This window comes from Melospiza georgiana, chromosome 21 (assembly GCF_028018845.1).
Source record: "Melospiza georgiana isolate bMelGeo1 chromosome 21, bMelGeo1.pri, whole genome shotgun sequence".
Taxonomy (NCBI): Eukaryota; Metazoa; Chordata; class Aves; order Passeriformes; family Passerellidae; genus Melospiza; species Melospiza georgiana.
Window position 1 is genome coordinate 10002759 of NC_080450.1, and position 14769 is coordinate 10017527.

A 14769-nucleotide genomic window follows, 5' to 3' on the forward strand; every position below is an offset into this window, starting at 1 on the left:
TAGCCCTTTGAGATGCTGGAGTGTGTTTGGCAGTGATTTGTGGGTGTCTGGAGTGTCTCAGGGCTTCTACAGCCACAAGTCTGGGGCTGTTTTCTGGGCTAATTGTGATTGTTTAGGAAAAAGCCAATTCCAAGAGGAGGTAAAGAAGTATTGGTGTGTTGAGATGCACATAAAAAATTATTTTTAATTTTTTTTTAAAACAATCATGGTGCTCCTTTTCTCTTTGCCCTGGATTTCTGAATGGTGCTGATCTCACTGAGACTCACAGAAACAATAGTAAAGACTTGCACTGTTTTATTTAATAATGTGAGGTGGAATTCTTAAACACCTCCCCTCAAGATGGAAGGTGTTTACTCAAGATGGCTGATTGCCTTCTCTCATCTAAGAGAAGGCAATCAGCTCCTTTTCTTTTTGGTCATGTTTGAGGTCAGAATTACAGATAGGTAGAATGAAGGTGTTAATCCCCAGATTTTACAACTATTTTATTCAAATACCTTAGTAGCTCACAGAATACTTCAAGAACATCTGCCGTTCTACTGAGCCAGACTACAAAGCACTACACATGCAGATCTTGGGTCCTGTGGCTTTGGATTTTAATTTAATTTTATTTTATTCAGGCAACTGAACTGCAGCTCTATGAATTGACCAGGAACAAATGACAGCAGGGAGTCAGAAGCAACACAGTAGAGAACAACTGAGCTGGCACTGGGCAGAGCTGATCTTCAGCTGCTCCATTTTACAAAAATCACAGCAAAAAAGAACAGGGACAGGAAGAGGTGGCTGAAGAGAAGCACCTTCTCCAGAACTGGAAGGAACTGATCCAGCTCCTGCAGCTGCCAGAGGCGCTTGGTGGGCTGCCCTTGGGCCATCTTGGGAGGGTGCAGCAGCTGGGGGCCCCCCTTGGCCAGATTGTCTGGGGGTGCCTTGGGCAGCTGGTGTGGGTCTGCAGGAGCAAGGGGCAGGGTCAGCCTGTGGGGCCACCTGGCTCACACTGCCTGGGGCACAGTTTGTCCCCGAGGAAACCCACCCTGGCTCCACCCAACGTGCAGGAAAATGCCCCAAACCTCCTCTGCTGAAGGTGTTCTGGGCTGTTTTACCTTGCTGGAAGCTCCTGAGGACCTTGTCCAAGCGCCCGGATTTGCGCTGCTGGTACAAGAGGAAGAAGGTGTCCAACACAGCCATGATCATGAGCAGGAAGGTGCCCAGGAAAAACACCACTGCAGAGCAACAGGAAAACAGAGAAAGCTCTGGAGAATTGGCATTTTCTTACATCCCATTGCCTGGTGGGGAACAGGGAAAGCCTAACTCCAGCAAGCTAAACAAGCTTAGCTGTTCATGACTTCAGTGTTCATGAATGTGTCTATCAACACCCAAAACCCTCCCTTAGGGCTGGTACCTGGGTGAAAATCAGGGTTTATTTGGTAAAGGTGGGTACCTATGATGGGTGGTTTGTTGGAGGAAGTTGGGAGGCTGTTGTTGAGAATCACAGCCAGCATGGAGCTGCCGAGGATGATGGCAATCTGGAAGTTGATTTTCTCCTCGAGAGAGCTGGGACCAAACAGCACAGCCATGTCCAGCAAGTACAGGGCACACGTTGGGAGGATCAAGTTCAGAATGTAGAGAGTGGGTCGTCTATCCATGGAAATCTGTTGAGGAAGATGAGCAAAATTTGATGAGCAGGAGATGACTCAATGTGTTGACAAATGCTGGTCCCCTAATGTAAAAAATTGTCCTGTTTTATACTGGGGTTTTTTTGGTGCCAAATCAGTGCAATATAATATGGAAGTGCTGCCATACCACATAGGTGACCACAGAAAATTCTTTGTCATCCATCATTTCCGTGAATTCCATGATGCTCACGTTGGTAAACTTCCATTCTCCATCAGTTAGGATTAAGCTCTTGCTGTCTCTTACGATCTCAGCTGGTGTCCGTCTCGTCTTCATGACAAAGTCTGTTACTGCTTGGGCAGGAGGCACAGGGGGAGGGAAGTTGAAGAATTCAGGAATTTATTAGAGGTCAGTTGTTCCTCTCCCTTTCCCACCCAGCTGAGGGTGTATGCAGACAGGAAGGGGGAAGGTTTCATGCACTGCTCATGTTTCTCAGCCCATGAGGGAGAAATTAAAAAGGTCTCTGTGAAGAGGCTTCACTGGACCTCTGGGAATGTGGATCAGAGGGGAAACATCTGTTGAATTAGGGCAGTTGTCCTTTGTGGATGGAACCGGGGAGATTTTGTGGCACCTCTGCTTAGATTTCAGCCCTCCCTGTGGGATGAATTTTAACTGCAGTTTGAATCCCTGAAACTGTCCTGTTAATGGTTGCATTTGATTCCCTTGGAAATCTTTTCCAACCTCAGAGTTCTATTATTAATTTCCTCCCATTTCTGTAGCTTTCAGGTGTGTTTAAAGATCAGTCCTGCAAAATTCTATGTGAACAAGTAGCAGTTTTGCAGGAAGCCTCCTGGTCTCAGGTCTCTTGGTTTGTAGAAACCAGTCCTGGGAGGGACTTGCCACAGAACATCTGGATTGTTCCAGAGATGTTGCTGGGAAATGTGCCAGGACAGAATGGCAGCATTTTAACTCATTTTCCCTGGTCTCATATGACCTCAACCCTGCTGTGAGCATTAGGGGCTGCTCAGGAGCCCAGGAGTTACCAGGGCCCATTTCACCCAGTCCTCCTCCTCCAAATTCAGCCCAGAGGTGGTCAAGCTCAGCCTGCAGCTGTACCTGGGTAGAGGAATGAAGCTATGCTCAGGTTGCACATCTGGGTGTCGAAGGGGAACTTGAAGATCACCAAACTGCACGTGAGGGTGACCTGGTAGGGCCGGGTGGAGTTGAAGGTGCCGTTGTGCATGAGCACCACGTAATTCAGCTCTGGGTCCTGCCCGTTCACTCTGCAGGGGACAGACGGGGAGAGTGACTGAGCCTGACATGCTGCCTGTGCCTCAGCCCCATAAAACCAGGATGTGAACACCCTGTTGGGGGGCTCTGAGCCATCACCCAGCCGTGGGATGCAGCAGGAAGAGAGGAAACCAGGTCTGGGAGAAGGGTTCCTGAGCCCCTTGGGATCAAGGTCTGCTGTAGCTCTGTGTTGAAGTGAAGGGAGACGACCCGTCCTTGTTGATCAGCATCAAACTCCAATTTATTGATCTCATTTACACACTTTTATAGTGGTGTTAATTAAGCTCATTCATATTGCAAAATCCGAGCTCGTCATAGGTCACAGATTACACATTAACCCCTCCTTTTGTTTTCAATACCTGTGGTTTGTTATTGAATCCAAGATTTATTTTCTCACCCTGTTATGAAAGTTCTCAAGGCCTCCATGTTATTGAAGACAGGCTTGAGAACTTAGCTGTTTACAGAAACAGGCTGTGAGAATTTGCTCCTCACAGCTGCCTTTTAAGCCATTTCTGAGCAAAATTCTCCAACAGCTCTGCACCTCCTCAGCATCTCCTGCCTCTCTGTCCTCTGCTTTGTGCCCTCACCAGGACAGGGGCCCATTCCTAGCCCTGCCTCCCACTCCTCTCTCCCTCTGGAGAGCTGGTGGAGGTGCCCATCCCTCTGTCAGACCCTCAGTGCTCTGCCCTGTATCTCTCCACATACTACTAAAGGTCACTTTATTCCACAGCAGCGCTGGTTTCTGCTGCTCCCTCAGTTTTAGCTGCAGCCCGGATGGGAAATTTCAGGGGCTGTTACAGTATTACAGAGCCACTAAGTGCTTTGTATAAACTGTGGTCATCACCATTAATCTAAATTAGGAGGCTCTCGGTTACAGAGAGCACAAGGGAACAACTTTTAGCCATCTGAGTTTATCCCATTTCCTATAATACAACCAACAGTTTGCATCCTCTGTGTTTCTGTGAAGCCAGTGGATAAAAATGAGAGGGGGACGTACCGCTCCAAGATGAAGATGGGGGGCGACCAATACGTGTCCATGGGCAGAACAATTTCAGAGATGTTACAGAAATCCCAGGGGTCCCAGGTTGCAAAAGGGTTCTGCCATTCCTGAGGGAAGAAGTTGCAGGAGAGAGATGAGCTCTGGGCTGGGCACCAGACTTTGTGTTGGGCATCAGGAGAGAAAGAAATGCTCTTGAGAGACCTACCAGGTTCAGGACGAAGTAAAAACTGACTGTCTGCAGCTTTTCCACCTGGAGAAACAAAGATGTTTAGCTGATTTTCTTAGATGTATCCAATGCAGAAGCTCTTCCCTGAGCACAGACTGCAGTAATGGGGCTTGGGAAGAGAGCTCATGGCTCTTGGTCCTACGGCTGAAGGGTGGGAGCACAAAGTGCAATGGTTAGGAAAAATAATAGATTATTGTTAACATTTCCATGGCAGTGCACTGCAAATGCACTGCCCAGTTCAGGCACTGCAGGGTGTTTGGAGCCTCCTGCTAAGCAGGCTGCTTGTCTGGATGTGACTTCTGGAAGGAGTGGGAGAAAATACTCCACATCTTCCAAAAGTGCTTTCCAACAGCAGAAAGCTGAAGTGGAAGGGGCTGATTCTCACCCCTGTGGACTTGCTGTCAGAAGACTCAAACCCTGGTCTAGTAATAGCCCAGTTTCCTGTTGTAAAAACTCATTTTGGGTCCTTACCACAGAGAGAATTGACACCAGAAAGAAATCCACCTTCACTTCCACAGGCTCCTTCAGGTTTATCTTGGGCAGGATGTACGTGTGCAGCTTGTCATGAGAGGAGATGTTCAGGTAGTCAACAATGTCATAGTAGGTGCAGAGGTACTTTGGGGCAGCCCCTGCTGGAAAGAAAATCCCACTTGAAACACAAAAACATCAGGCAACCTGTGAGGATGCATCAAAAAAGAAAGGGTGTGGAGCTGTGGATGTGAAAAACATCATTAACACAAAAATCCCTTCTCACGCAGATGAGAACAGAACTCCTTGAAGGTTTTCAATCCCCCTTGCACTTACCTGTCCCAAGAGAAAAGGTGAGGATGGCTACAAAAACTCCCTGCATCATCTCCTGCTTCCAATTTAGGAGGAGAGTGGTGCCGTGAGTCTTATGAGCCGGTCCAGGACGCGTCATTTGTTATGTGGAACTTGATTTGATATTTATTAATGAGGGATGGATTTTTGTAAACACATTTTATCTGCCAGGGGGAAGAATTTGCTAATGGTTTGATGCACTCAGCTGGCTCTTGGGAGTAGCCTTTAGTTGTGGTCAAGGGAAAATAAGGTCATTAAAAAAAAAGAATCCAACAATTTGAGGGAGAGGAAAAGAAAGGGCCGATCCCCACAAAGAAAAGGCAAAGAGCCAGAGCTACTCAGTAGCAAATTTAGTCTCATTTACAGGGCTGAGGGTTTGCTGCAACCCCAGGAAAGGACCAGGGATGAGTGGTTGTGTGACTGAGGGCTGTGGGGGAGGCTGCTCTCCTTGGAGCCCTGTCCTGCTTTCCAGTAGACCACACTGTGTCATTTCCCACTGAGCTCTCCATGGATTTTCTGCTTCTGCCTCCTTGCTGATCTCCCATGCTCCTTTTGTTCTTTTCTGAGTCCTCACAGTTAAGATGAAGGGCTCAGAGACTTCTGGGGTTTTTTAATGTATCTGTGTATTCCTCTGCTGCCCTCCTCTCCATCTCTGCCTTTTTTTTTTTTTTTCTGCTGTCATCCCAGTGATCCTTGTGGGTCTCTTCCAACCCAGGATATTCCACGATTCTGTGATCCTGTAAATGGCTCCAGGGCAGCAATTGCAATCAGTAATTCCCACACTTGATTCCCCCTCTGGCAGCAGAATTCCCCATGGCAGCGGATGGTCCCTCCCAGCCGTGTCCCCTGCCATGTTCCCTGTCCCCCACGGCCTCCCACGTCCCATTGCCATGTTCCCTGTCTCCCCGCATGCCGTTGTCCCCCGCGGTGTCCCCCGGTGTGTCCCCGGTGCCGTGTCCGGTGCGGTGTCCCCGGCGTGTATTTTCCCGGTCCCCTGTCCCCCACGGTGTCCCCCGGTGTGTCCCCGGTGCCGTGTCCCCCGGTGTGTATTTCCCCGGTGCCGTGTCCCCCCCGGTGTGTATTTCCCCGGTGTGTATTTCCCCGGTGCCGTGTCTCCCGGTGTGTCCCCGGTGCCGTGTCCCCCCCGGTGTGTATTTCCCCGGTGTATATTTCCCCGGTGCCGTGTCTCCCTCGGTGTGTCCCCGGTGTGTATTTCCCCGGTGCCGTGTCCCCCCCGGTGTGTATTTCCCCGGTGTATATTTCCCCGGTGCCGTGTCCCCCCCGGTGTGTATTTCCCCGGTGTGTATTTCCCCGGTGCCGTGTCCCCCCCGGTGTGTATTTCCCCGGTGTGTATTTCCCCGGTGCCGTGTCCCCCCCGGTGTGTATTTCCCCGGTGCCGTGTCCCCCACGGTGGGCGCGAGGGCGCTGCCGGCGGTTGGCAGCATCACTGGGGGCTTCTTGAGCAGCGACCGCGTGGCCTAATGGATAAGGCGTCTGACTTCGGATCAGAAGATTGAGGGTTCGAGTCCCTTCGTGGTCGGCCTTTTTCCCCCCCTTCCACACCCTCCTCTTTTAAATCATCTTTTTCCCGTTTCTCCGCTCGCATCCTTGCCCCTCGGGGAGCGGAGGGAACACGCGGGCTCGGGCTGGGTGCGGCGCTGCCGGAGTGGCCCCGGCCCAGCCCCGCGGTGCCCCCGGCCCGGCCCGAGGGTCCCTGGGCCGCCCCCTCAGCGCGGGGTCGGGGCCGTTCCCGCGGGCCGGGGCGCGCGCCCTGCGCAGCCCCAGTGGCCTAATGGATAAGGCACTGGCCTCCTAAGCCAGGGATTGTGGGTTCGAGTCCCACCTGGGGTGAGCTTTCCGTTTTGCCCCTGCTAGCCCCGTTTCCTTGCTCTTTCTCCCCGTTTCAGCGCCGCCGCGTCTCCTCCTCCTCCTCCCCTTGCGCCTGCTGGCTCTTGCTGCTTGGTGGGAAGATATTCCCCAACGCCCTGCCCGAGCACGGCCCGGGACACGGAACCTGATGTGGAGAAAGACCAAAGAGCGAGGTCGGGGTGGTCCATGATGTGTTTTGGGCCAGCGAAGTCCCCGTGGCAGCTCCGGGCTCTCTCCATGGGCCAGGAGCCGCTGTTGATGGGATGCTGTGACTCTCTGCTCCCGGCCTGTGGCCCCTGTTTAGATTTCACAGAAAAGGGAAACAACCAGGAGCTGCTACAAACTGCACCAGGCGTGGGTGCAAAGGTGGATGCTTTGTGCGATAAGTTGTGTGGTCCCAGAGCTCAGGTGAGGCTGTGATCAAGGGGATAACAACCAGGACCCGAGGGTGAGAGAAGAGGTGTTAATGAAAGGCTGATTTTTGTAGGGATTAGCGAAAGGATGGCACTGGCCAGGTCATGGACATCCTTCAAGGTGTCCCAGAGGGCACCAAAGCAGAGCAGTTGCAGTTGTTTAATTACCTTTGTCTGGGCAGAGCTGGGTTTTTCTTGCATTTCAGCTGCATTTTCCCTTGTTTTTAGGGAATTTCAGCTACATTTTTCTCTCCTTCCTGTATAATCAGCTGCACCCGAGCCCCAGCAAAAATCCCATTGATTCTGGTTCATGTCCACCTTGTGTGGGGAGCCTCTTCCCGGCGCAGGACAAGCTGGGATGTCGGGAATCTTTACTCCACCAGAAACCACGTCTGCATGAGGGGCTGGGCAGGGGGGTCACAGCGCTCGGCTGTGCTGCCCTGGGACCAAAGTCCTCCCCTTTGGTAATAATGCCTTTGGGATAATGCCCTCTCAGATCTGTGGCATTAAAAATCTCCCTGGAGGGTCTTTTCCTGTGGAGTTAATGCATATTAAAGGCAGCTGTGGTCAGGGCGATGCCACACCAGTAAAACACAAAGTGAAGTTTCTTTTTAAGTTGTTTTTCTCTCTTAGGTTTGGGAGGCTCTGCTGCCTGGAAAGCAATAAACCTACCCAAGCCCTGGGCACTGATCACCAATTAAAATACCTTCCTGGGGTGGGCTTCGGGAAACTTTTTCGGGATTAGATGAGAAACAAAGGTTTTGGGGAGAGTGGCTGCAGCAGGAGGAGAACAAACAGGGGGTTAATGAGGCCCGTGGTGTTTTTTCCAGTATTGCTACAGCGTTCTGCTCTAGTGGTGCCTGTCACTGGTGGCACAGACGCTGCGACCGTCACATCTACAGTGACAGTGACCTGTTGGCACACGGGGTCGCAGAGGAGAGGGGGCCTCCATCACCAGGGGTGGGTCGGGAGAGCCAGCCGCGCTTCCAGGCGCGGTGGAGAGTGGGGGATGCCCTGGGTGAATGTGGGGGATGCCCTGGGTGAATGTGGGGGATGCCCAGGGGGTGTCGGGGGACACCCGGGGAGCCCCCAGCGCGTGACACTACTAGAGACCCCCACGGGCGGTGACCACGTGGCCTGCTGGATAAGGCGTTTGACTTCGGATCCGAAGATTGAGGGTTTGAGTCCCTTGGTGGTTGTTTTAGAGCCACCGGCTGTACTCGACACATAATTCAATTTCCCGGCGGGGGATTTTGCGCGGCTCGCCGGCGTGGGGATTGAGCTGGCTAAAGCGCCAGAAAATGTGCCTGTAGAACAGCGAGATTGAGGTGATTTAAAGTGAAATATTCCCCGGGAATGAAGGGGAATTTATACCTGTAGGCGGAGGATGAACTGCGGCTTGGAACCGGCTGCGGGTGGGGTTTGAGCCCACCTACGGTCGGTTCTTGTGAAGATGGAAAGGCTGAGACGACAAAGGCTGTTTTCTCGTACTCGTAGGAGAGTTAATGGGGGGCTCGGGGGAGGATTATCAGTTTGGTGGGTGTTTCGGTGGGAAATATCAACCCAGTGCCCACCCTTGTGAGCGCAGGGCGCCGTGGTATCCAGCAGGAGTAGTAGGCGTTTAAAATCCCTATTAGATCCCTATTAACTCAAGCGGGACTCGAACCCACCATCTATCTTTTCAGAGACCTCTCCGTACAAAACCACCGCTTTGTCCACTCGGCCACAGCAGCTGTGTCGCGCTCGCCTCCCCGCGCCGCCTCCGCGGGGTCCGGGGCGGGTCCGGGGCTTCACCGCGCCCCAGACCGGCCCCGCCAGCTCCCGGGGGCGAGGGCGCTGCGCGGGGATCTCAGCCCGCCCCATCCCCGCCTCGCGGTGGCGTTTCTGAGCCGCGCCGGGAGCTGCGGGAGATGGGGGGGGCGGGGAGCGGGGCCTCGCTGTGGGGATTGTTTGCACCGGGGTGATCCCGGAAATCCCGAACGGAGCCCCCGTTCCCGCCCACAGCAGCCGCACGCCCGCCTGGCCAGCAGAGAGTTAAGTGACGGCACCCAGAGCGCCTTACTGCCCGGCCCCAGTGGCCTAATGGATAAGGCACTGGCCTCCTAAGCCAGGGATTGTGGGTTCGAGTCCCATCTGGGGTGACTCTTTTCGCTGCGGCGGGGCCGGGGCTGTCCCGCGGAAACTCCGCGTCCCTCGGTTCTTCCGCGGGGGGAGCGTGATGCTCTCTCCCCGCAACCCGAGCGGGTTCCCTGCTCTCCATCTTGCCCCTCTTGGCGTCGGTCAGACGTTTTTCGTGGTGCTAAACCAGCCGCAACCTCGCCCTTTGCTTTTAATCCCTGAAATTCCCGGCTCCTCCTCGTTGGCAGGTGCCCCGGTGCCACCTGCTCGTTCAGGGCTTCATGCCTGTGCTTGAACCAAAGTTCTTCAAATCGGTGGGAAAAGAGCCCCAAGCAGCGGGTGATCGTGGCTGCAAGGTCTCCTGGGGATGGGGAGGCTGGGCTGAGGCTGGTTCTGTCCTGGATGGTGATGGTGGGAGGACGTTCAGTGTCACAAAAACATCGGAGTCAGCGACATCCCCGTGTTTGTAAAGGGAGGGCACAGCACGGAGCTTCAGACACCTGCACCTGTGAGAGGGGCGCTGGCAGGGACCCCCTCCCACGCTCAGGGAAGAAGGGGATTCACCATCCCTGGAAGTGCTCAAACCGGGTGTGGATGTGGTATCTGGGGACATGGTTTGATGGTGAAACTGGCAGTACTGGGTTGGACTGGATAAATCTTAGAGGTTCTTTCCACCCTGAATGATTCAGTGATCCCTTGCAGAAAAGCTTGCGGTGGGGGAAAATGTGAGAGGAGGTGAAGTGTGAAATGCTCCCGGTGCTGAGCAGGGGTGCAGAGACCAGGGCAGGGCTCCCTGGCATGTCAGAATGCATTGGGAGTGCTCCTGCATCCCCCCCCACCATTGCATTTTGAGGAGGATCTGTGCTTTGAATGCTGTTTGCAGATGGAAATATTCCATCAGGGGGAGCTCAAAGCTCCACTTCCAAAGGCAACGCAGCAGAGCCGTGATACCTCCATGTGCCCCACATTAACCTTAGGGATGACTTCCCTCTCTTATTTGGGGTTTTCCCAAAACAGATTCACCGCTCCCCACCCCAGGTGGGACTGAAACCCACAATCCCTGACTTAGAAGGCCAGTGCCTTATCCATTAGGCCACTGGGGCACAGTAAAACATCAAAAAAGGGATAATTTTGATTTCTTTGAGCCTCACAGTAATCACACCTGACAGTGGTGAACACATCACACCACGGAGCTTCATTCTCCTTAAACAGGGTCCACTAAGGCACCTGGAGGATTCATCCAAAGGATTCTGGTGCCCCACCTCAAAGGCCAGAAGCTTCCTGCACTCACAGGGTGGGTTCTGTCTCCTACTGTTGAGATTTCTGCCAAATTCCTGATGTGGCTTTAGCTTAACTAAATTATGTACTTTGGTTAGAGAAAAATCAACAAAAGGAATAAAGATGAAAGGAAGGAAATAGAAGGAAAGAAACAGGGGATACTCTAAGGGATGGACTTAATGATCCTTGAGGTCTTTTCCAAAATTAATGCTTTAAGATTCTACTTTCTATGTAGATGTGTTGTTGAGGCTGCTTTTACTCTTCCCTTTCTTTCCCCAAAAATCTAGAGTAGCTTTGTGCTCAGCAGAAGAGGGTGCTCTGATGGAGCAAAGGCTGCTTGAAGAACACAAAGAATGTTTAAAAACAGGAGTGGCTGACAAAAATCAGAAGTTTTAGGTCCTCTCAAATGTGAACAATAGTTATTCTGAAAAATTATTCACAAGCCATGACAGTGTATCACTGGCTACAAAAGAAGATGTTAAATATGTTTATTTACACTTTCAGGCCATTTTTATTCAATCCAGCTCATGAGTTCAGCATCATTAACAGCTGCCAACATCACTTCTTTAGGAAGATGGAATGCCAAGGGCTTGGATCTCTATCTCTGCTGTTCTCAGTCGAAATCTGCCTTCCTGCTCTGTTTTATAGTTGAGTGTATTTTTTTCTGTCGTAGCCGTTCACGGTTCATTTTTTCCACCCTAAAACAAAACCAAAAGATCCCTCAGTGTACAAAGAAAGCATTTAAATATTCAACTTTTGAGATCTGATGAGCCAACAAACATCCTCAGATAGAAAAAAAAAAACCCAGTCCCTGTTCTGGGACTGTTAAAATCTAAGCAGTTAAAATCTAATGGATCAGTGATACTCCTTAAAAAAGGAGATTTAAAGGAGTATGACCTTTAAAATGGTTTAAAAATCCTACAAACTAAATTGTGCAACGTGATAGCCCGAACCCAAATAAAGAGCATTTTAATGAAGATACCTCTCTATGAGTTTCTGTGCTGTCTCCTTAGACACCACCCTGGGTTTCTCGATGGCCTCTGTGACCATGGCCCGGATTTTCTCCAGACAAATCGCCAGATTCCTCATCTGGTAGCGACTCTCCTCCGAGGTCACAATCAGCTCACCAGCCCGGTTTATCTTATTCCTGTGCTGAGGGATGGGAAAACACAACGTGAGCACTGAAACCTCGCTGGAACTGCCACATTCTGACACTGAGACAGTGAAATCATGGAAGGGGAGGGTTGGTACCATCAGAGCCATTTTTTGTCTCACAGCTTCGGGAATCCAGTCGGCCGATGCCAGGTGGAACCGAACCTCTGCCTTGGAATTCACTGGGAGGAAAAACAGGGTCTTTGTTGCCATGTCACAGCCTGCCTTCCTCAGATCTATGAGGTAATTCAGCCTGATCTCTGCTGGCTTTCAACATGGGATGATTCCATGATGAATTTCCTGAAAGGTCACAATTCTTTTCTTGCTGTGTTTTTACACATCACTCTACAAGACAAACTTGTACCTGTCGTGGTATTTGCCTTTCTAGACACCACAGAATTTACTGCCAGCCGCTGCCTACCTCATTTTTAATGGCAGAACAGGCAGTATTTTACGTTTATTTGAATTAAGCTGAGAATTTATTGCTGAGTGAACTTTCAGAATCCAGTTGGCTCTGTTATATTTGATCTATGGATAGAGATGGTGTCCCTTGTGGCATCTGTAGCAGGAATGATCCCTGTAAGTGTTCCTAGGAGCATCCAATGTGTTATCTCTGGTCTCCAGCACTCTGAAGACTCAGAAGCTGTGTTCAATATTTTGCCACATGGTACAGAAAACCAACCGAAAATGGTGATTTTTCTAAGAGAGAAGCTGTTCCTCACCTTTATTAACGTTCTGCCCGCCGGGGCCGCTGCTCCGGCTGTAGGACACGGTCAGGCGAGCTGCAAGAGAGGGGCAGGGGCTGAGCCGGGACGGGGCCGAGCCGGGACGGGGCCGAGCTCGGAGCACGGACTCGGTGCCCGGGGGGGTGCCCGGCTCCCGGCACGGGTGTGCGGGGCGGGGGGGCCTCACCCATGGGGATGTCGAGGGCGGGCGGCTGCGGCTCCTCCTGGAAGAGACAACGGGGGCGGTGTCGGGAGGCCCGGAGGTCTGGGGGCATCCCGGGGTCCCTGCGGTCCCTCGGCTGACCGGGCCCCGGGGACACCACCGGCGGCCCCGCCCACTCCGCCCCCCCACGCTTCCACCACGGCCAAGGCAGCCCTAAAAGCCCCGCCCCCAATGTAACCACGCCCACCAATCAGGCACCGCCCCTTTCTAAGACCCCGCCCACCCGATGAAATAAACCACGCCGACACCTGTCAATCAAAACTAAACCCCGCCCAAACGCCGTCCCTCGCCCTCTTCCTCTTTCCCCCCGCCCCTCTGACCGTCGTGCGGGCGGCGGTTCCGTCCTGCTGCGGAGGGTACAGCTTGTCCAGGCTGTGGGAGCTCCGGTACTCGGTGCCGGCGGCGGGCCGCTGCGAGAACCGGGCACACAGCAGTGCCAGCCCCGCCCGCGGCCGACACAGGCCCCGCAGCGTGTGCGCCGCCATGTTGGCCGCCGCGGTGCTCTCCCGCCCGGCGTCCCCGCGGAAACGGCGGCCGCGCGCTGCGTTCCGGGGCGGGGCGGAGGGAGCGAGGGCGCGATTTAGGGGGATAAAGGGGCCCTTTTGGGGCTGTGGGATGGAGCTTGAGCGTGTGGTGTCCGTGCTGGGGGTCTGTGGGGCGGGGAGGGGTCTGCAGCACTAATGGGGGGTGCCAGGAGAGGGGGATGTGGGGTGTCCTGGGGGCCGTGAGGGAGGTCAGGGGTGCCTGTGGGGTCTGTGCGTCCCAGACCTGCGCGGTGGCCAGCGCTGAAAATGAAAATACATCCCGCTTTTTAATGTTTTGTGTCATTTTTGCACCTGGTGTGCTTCAGTTTTCACATTTTTATCCTCTCAAGAGCGCTAAAGAGTTACATGCAAACACACACATGTATATATACACAATTATTTCTTTGAATGCTGACATAGCAGCGGTGGATTTAGGATGCAGGGGAGTGAAGCAGTTGTGGAAATCCTTCAGCTTTTGCTCTTGTTGGAGCTGCCAGGCTGGCTTGGCAAGAAGGGTTTGCGTTCCAGAGGGGCAGGGATTGCTATTCCTGGCAGCAGGAAAATGCATAGGCAGGGATGGGCTGTCATTTGCTCTGGTGTTTTGACAGAAGCTGACAATCTCGTATTTAAAACTGTGGATGAAGCCAAAATGGGTGTTCAGAAGCCGATGCAGACTGTGTGACTGATCTGAGCCGAGTTCCATCCAGATAATGCGTTTAAAGTCAGGGAACTCAGTCCTCTGGAGGGAGCAAGTCCTGGACATGGATGGTTCTCTGCCCTGGCTGCAGCTGAGCAGCTCAGGGCCACAGAGGGCTCCTCACTTCGCTTTAATTGAGCTTCAGAATCCCGGAGTTCTGCTCCAGTGCCCTTGTCCAAACTCAGCTGGAAACAAAATGCTTGAAGGAAAAAACCCAGAGCTGTCAGAGGCAAACTGTGCCATCTGGTGACCTTAATTTCTAACAGGGAACAGGTAAATATTTGTGATTTGTAGCCAGAGGGATGGGTACAATACTCAAGGCAGGATGACTCATTTACCAGCTGTTGTCAAACGTGTCTGGTGGTGGTTGTGCAGGAACACCCTCCAAGGACAGTGCCTCAGAGGGGCTGGGAAAGGAGCTGGAAGGTCACACAGGTGAAGCCAGGCCAATCTAAAAGGACATTTGTCTGGTTTTGCTTCATTCCCACACTGTGTTGGGAATGAACGCTTCATTCCCGCTCTGGCCACAGAGCCTTGGTAAAAAGCTGGGTGATCTCTGCTTGGGTGGTTGGAAACTGCTCTCCCTGTCAGGCAGGGCTTGGGATGGCAAGGTCTGACTTTGGTGTGAGCCAAGAGAGCCAAACCTTTGGCATTCCTGCTGGAGAAATGAACTGCTTTGTCCCTGGTCCTGGCTGAGGAAGCCACCTCAGCCCCTTGGTGGTCACTGGAGAGCAAAAGCTGTCAGGAGCCATCCCAGAAACCTGAGGGGAGGGCTGAGGAGTCCAAGGACGCAGTCACTCCCTGTGTGAGTGAGGGGGCAGGCTGTT

The 14769-nt window shown here is 52.7% G+C and overlaps 2 protein-coding genes and 3 non-coding genes across 6 annotated transcripts; 3 read left to right on the forward strand and 2 right to left on the reverse strand.

The window, feature by feature from the left end:
• Window positions 1–722: 722 nt before the first annotated feature.
• LOC131092416 (5-hydroxytryptamine receptor 3A-like) lies at window positions 723–9088 on the reverse strand. The gene is made up of 9 exons (XM_058039095.1): window positions 8896–9088; window positions 4596–4756; window positions 4104–4148; window positions 3896–4005; window positions 2725–2891; window positions 1798–1958; window positions 1436–1646; window positions 1098–1217; window positions 723–943 (listed from the first exon to the last, which is right to left on the reverse strand). Exons 1-9 carry the CDS (start codon window positions 9086–9088, stop codon window positions 723–725), a joined length of 1389 nt encoding a protein of 462 aa, XP_057895078.1.
• Window positions 6411–6483, forward strand: TRNAR-UCG (transfer RNA arginine (anticodon UCG)). The gene has a single exon. It is a non-coding gene; the product is annotated as a tRNA-Arg (tRNA).
• Window positions 6722–6794, forward strand: TRNAR-CCU (transfer RNA arginine (anticodon CCU)). Its single transcript has one exon. It is a non-coding gene; the product is annotated as a tRNA-Arg (tRNA).
• Window positions 9089–9293: 205 nt separating the features above from the next.
• Window positions 9294–9366, forward strand: TRNAR-CCU (transfer RNA arginine (anticodon CCU)). The gene has a single exon. It is a non-coding gene; the product is annotated as a tRNA-Arg (tRNA).
• A 1709-nt stretch (window positions 9367–11075) lies between these two features.
• On the reverse strand, window positions 11076–13223 carry MRPL58 (mitochondrial ribosomal protein L58). Of its 2 annotated transcripts, XM_058038885.1 has the most exons (6): window positions 13042–13223; window positions 12686–12722; window positions 12496–12555; window positions 11873–11955; window positions 11604–11773; window positions 11076–11319 (listed from the first exon to the last, which is right to left on the reverse strand). In XM_058038885.1, the coding sequence occupies exons 1-6, from the start codon at window positions 13204–13206 to the stop codon at window positions 11235–11237; spliced, it is 600 nt and encodes a 199-aa protein (XP_057894868.1). In that variant the 5' UTR covers window positions 13207–13223; the 3' UTR covers window positions 11076–11234. The 2 variants fall into 2 exon arrangements, with proteins under 2 accessions (XP_057894868.1, XP_057894867.1); XM_058038884.1 differs by having other exon boundaries at window positions 11604–11955.
• Window positions 13224–14769: the final 1546 nt, after the last annotated feature.